The sequence below is a fragment of the Lipotes vexillifer genome, unplaced genomic scaffold, assembly GCF_000442215.2.
Source record: "Lipotes vexillifer unplaced genomic scaffold, Lipotes_vexillifer_v1.1 scaffold626, whole genome shotgun sequence".
Taxonomy (NCBI): domain Eukaryota; kingdom Metazoa; phylum Chordata; class Mammalia; order Artiodactyla; family Lipotidae; genus Lipotes; species Lipotes vexillifer.
Genome location: NW_006786303.1, coordinates 388782 through 393266, shown reverse-complemented (window position 1 = coordinate 393266; position 4485 = coordinate 388782). Strand labels below are relative to the sequence as shown.

At 52.2% G+C, this 4485-nt stretch overlaps 1 protein-coding gene across 1 annotated transcript in view; it reads right to left on the bottom strand.

Moving 5' to 3' along the window:
- The window catches only part of ADAMTS17 (ADAM metallopeptidase with thrombospondin type 1 motif 17), a 347890-nt gene that overhangs the window by 275271 nt on the left and 68134 nt on the right, over positions 1-4485 (bottom strand). Inside the window, exon 4 of the mRNA XM_007458461.1 lies at positions 1930-2102. Within this exon, the coding sequence (XP_007458523.1) occupies positions 1930-2102 (173 nt within the window). The remainder of the gene's footprint in view (positions 1-1929; positions 2103-4485) is intronic.

Sequence of the window (4485 nt, the reverse complement as noted above, 5' to 3'; positions counted from 1 at the left end):
GAGCGGTTCTGTCACTGCCAGCCAGCTCTGTGCTCAGAGCAGGAGTCCTGGTCCAGGCCTGTCTGGGCCTAAACCCCACACTTGTAATCCCTGACCCCTTTCTCTCTCCAAAGTCCTCCTTGACCCTGATTCCACCTAGCGAGGCCTTTTCTCTTCTCCCTCAGCCAAGATCTTCTGCGATGCTGTTTCTACTTCTTCACTTCCTGGTCTCATTTCAGTTTGCCCCTACCCAGCTGCCACCCCCAACAATCCCGAAAGCTATCCCTTCAGGGACCCGGCTGCAGCATCTGGCATTGTTAACCACTCCCTTCCTGCACCTCTCACCTCTTTCCTTAGGGACAACCTCTGCCCAGTCTGTCTGCCCTTCTGCCAGCTCCCCATCCTCTGCCTGGCCCCCTGGGACTGGCACTCCACTGGGCCATCTGTGGGCAGCTTCTCTTCTCCCCGATGTGCTCCACCTGGACATGGCTGGCCACGCCAACAGCTGCAGCTCCCAGCTGTGCGCCGATCAGCCCCAGTCCCTACTTCCAGCCAGGCCCTCCATCCTGAGCTCCCGTGGGGAACTCGAAGCCAGCTTGTCCAGACTAGAACTCCTCGCTGTGTCCCCAAATGCTCTGTTCCTTCTTTTCCCATCCAGTGGCCCACCATCCACCCAGCCACCAGGTTATAGCCCAGGGGTCCCCTGGATTTCTCTCACCTCCTCCTCCTGCCTCTCCAAGCCAGGCACCAAGTCCTGTGGGTCTTTCCTCCCAGCACATCCTCCTCTCTGCATGAATGCCTCCTCCATCCCCACTCCTGCCCCTTAGTTCACACCCTCTCTCCTCACACACTCCATTCCCAGTGCTCCTTCTTGCCCTTCTCACTCCAATCCACCCAAGTGCAGCTGCTGGGGTTGCTCTTCCAAACCTCACTCCAGACACGTTTCTCCCCTCCCCGTCGGCGGCTCCACTCCTAGGGATGCCTTAACCCCCCACCAACATCCTGACCCTATGCACATCCCCACATTAAGGCTGCTCCACTCCCTGCTGCAGCCACATCACACCACCTGCACTCCCCAGATGCAGCTCCTGAAGCATCCCCTGCATGACCTGCCACCGCTCCCCCATCTGGCAAACACAGTTGAAGGGTCAGCTCTTTCATGAAGCCTCCATGCTGTGGGGTGATCACTCCCCAGCCCTCCACCCAGCCCCCAGTGCTCCCTGCAGAGATGTCTACTGAAACACAGACACTTCATCCATCTGTGACACCACTGCCTCCTGAGGGAAGGACCAGGTCTTTTGGCATTTGTCCCCCCAGCAACTAATACAATGCCAGAAGGTCTTCAAAAATGCTTGTTAGGAGAGTGGATAGATGGGTGGAGTTGGGATGCACACAAACATCCTTCTGTGCAAACAACCACCTGCATCTAAAATCTGAGGCATGAGGTCCCTCCCCAACCTACCCACCAAGTGAAGGTTTCCCTCACTCCTCATTCAACAAATCAGATGTAGACATAGGTTGCTTCCTTGGTTCCTTCAACTAGATAACCTCTCTTCCTTGCACACGACAAGCTCTGTTTTATATTAAAGTCGGATCTTGATTCCTCCTATGAGACTGTTGGCTCCTTAGATCAGGGACTGACTTAGCGTTCAATCCCCTTGGAAGGGCATTTACCCATAGAAAGGGTCTTGGGAGGCCTCTGGTGAGGAGTGCAGACAGACTCCCATCACTGAGCAGACTCAGGCGCTGACCCCACACCAGCCCAGGCTGGCGAGTCAGGCCTCTCCCTGGGGGCACCTCCCAGCCCCCTGCGCTCCGTGTTGCCCAGGGGTCACAAGGCTATGGATGTCCCCATCCCTCCCCACCAGGAGAAGATGGCCAGCACCCACATGCAGAGTGCTCGTCCAAGAGGAAGCAAAACCCCTGGTCAGGTGCTGGTCCCGGACTCACCATGTTCATGACAGTGAGGATGAACCTCTGGGCGGCCTCAGCCCCATGGTACTGCACCATGTCAGCATCAGCCACCACCAGCGTCTCCACTGTGTGCTCGGTGGTCAGCCGGATGGCATTCCTCCGCTCCCGCCAGTCTCGTGACGGCCAGCCCCTCCTCGGCTTCTTCTTTTCTAGAAAACAATAGAGACATCTGTGCAGCCCTTTAGTGTATTGGCTTCCTGTCCACACAGTGAACAGGCCTTCCATCAAGCCTCCCCAAGAGAATGGTCAGTCTTCCCCGGCCAGTGGCCCAGGACCAGCGTCCACTGCCCTCTGCTGCAGAGGCTGAGCCTGCATGCCTGGGGGCCAGATGTCATGAGGGTCACGCCCACCCACTGTGGCAGCGATGGGGCAGATGGGGCCAAAGATTACAGAATAGAAAACCTGTCCCTGCAGGGAATGGGGAGAACAGCACAGTCTGTGGAGGAAGAGGAAGCCTGGGCCCAGCGGGTAGGGTTAATGATACAGACCCCCAGGCTTTCTGAAAGTACCATGACCCACTGCTGGGCCAATGAGCAGGGGCCTGGAAGAGGGCAGTCCAGAGACCACGCCGAGAGTCACAAATAAGGAGCTACAAACTTTAGCAGGCACAAAAGCAGTATTTCAAAAAAAAAAAAAAAAAAAAGCATCATCAAAAAAAAAAAGGACACACACATCCAGGCCAAGATTGGAGTTTGTTCTTTCCTTACCACAGGGAAGGTATTAGTAAACAGTAAGTAATTCTCCACTGACTCCCCTCAGATCAACTGATTTCCTAGATCTTACTTGCTAAACAGCTATTGTCATTATTTTGAGCCCACGTCAGGATGTCTGGATGCTCAAAGCTGCCATGTGAGGACTGACATACAGATTTGCGGGTGCAAACGCCTTTGACTAACATCAAAGGTTGATATGAATAACGTACACTTTCAGAATCCGAATGTGAATAGAAAGGCAGTTCCTTAATTTGATAGCGATTTTTTCCATCTTTATACCAGCTCACATGGAAGCCAGCTCTGCTACAACTTCCATGCAGTAAACCCAACCCATATATGCACAAACTGCCCTCATACAGTGACCCAATCATTCCAGAACCAAAGATGCATACTATAAGAAAAAACTGAAATATGGGTCATAGTGTACAAACAAGAATAGTCTGTGCAGTGAGACAAACTGAAAATCTACAAATCCAACCACAGAGAAAGCCAACAATGGTAAAACAGCAGGCAGCCATGAAAAGTACAACTGTGAAGATTATTTAGTGATGTAGAGAGAAACAGATATAAATCTATATATATGTCTTGTCAACCTGCAGGGTGGTTCCCTCCTCCACAAAGCCAGGCCCACCTCCCATGGAGACTTCCAGGCCTCAGGAATCGAATTCGGGAAGGCAGGGTCTATTCTAAGATAAAAGATAAGGTGTCAGATGGTACTGCCTTTGTACATGGCCAAAATGAAAGAGACCCCTCTTTGAGGATCTCTCTCTGGACCTACACCCACATTCACCAACGGGTCATCTCGGAACACGAGGAAGGTGGACCATGGGTGACCTCCAAATCCTGGGCTCAGCATGCCTGCCGGGTGCTCACTGCCTGGATCAGGCCAACCTGTCCATCTTGGAATTTGTGATGAGCCACATCAGCCTCACTTTAAAGCAGCAGAACTAAAGGGCCGCCCAAGCAGGAGCTTTGCTATAACGAGCTCCCCCACATTCTCCCAGGCGACCACAAGCCAAACTGTGTCTCAGCTCCTCCCAAAGTTGGGATTTATTGCCCATCTCTCAGCAACCCAACTCATGAACTCCTCTGCAGCTCTTCCCCACACTGGCTGCTTGTTTTCACACCATGTCTGTATTTTCTGGTTCCTGTATGAAAAGAGCTGCATTTTTAGCAGGGTCTAAAGGATGCACTGCTGACATTTCTCTGGGAGATGGTGAGCTTAAACACATAAGAGGGGAGTACTAAGAAAGGTAGCCCAGCACTCCCCACCAGAGAAGCAGATCACCCCCTGGACATTTCACACATCAAAATGATGCATTGGGCATTACCCTTTCAAGTAGAAACAAACAAGACCTGCCCCTCCCTCCCTGATGGACCTTGGAGAGCTAATAAACAGGGTATCATAAAGGGTAAAATGCTGCACGTTAACATATGCCCAGAACACTCAGTCACAGGTAAAACACAACCGTCAGGTGCTCTGTGGTTTTTAAAGGGTTTGCACTACAACTACCTCATCTGTCCCTTTCACTGCCCCCAGCCCCAGGCCCAGCACATGTTGCGAAGTAAACACTCACTGAATGAATGCATGCTTGAGTGAGTGAGTGAATGAATGAATACATGGATGAATAAGAGAGTGAAATCCCTCTTTCCCACATAACAAAGCTGAAGTCAAGCACTGGGCAGGGGTAAATTGGGCCCTAGAACTCAGGCTTCACCCAGCAGCTCTGACTCTCCTGCTTGCATTGGCTTTGGGTGCAAACATGCTCCTCGCTGTTGTCTGAACATGGGGATGGGAAAGGCCACAGAAAACTCAGCA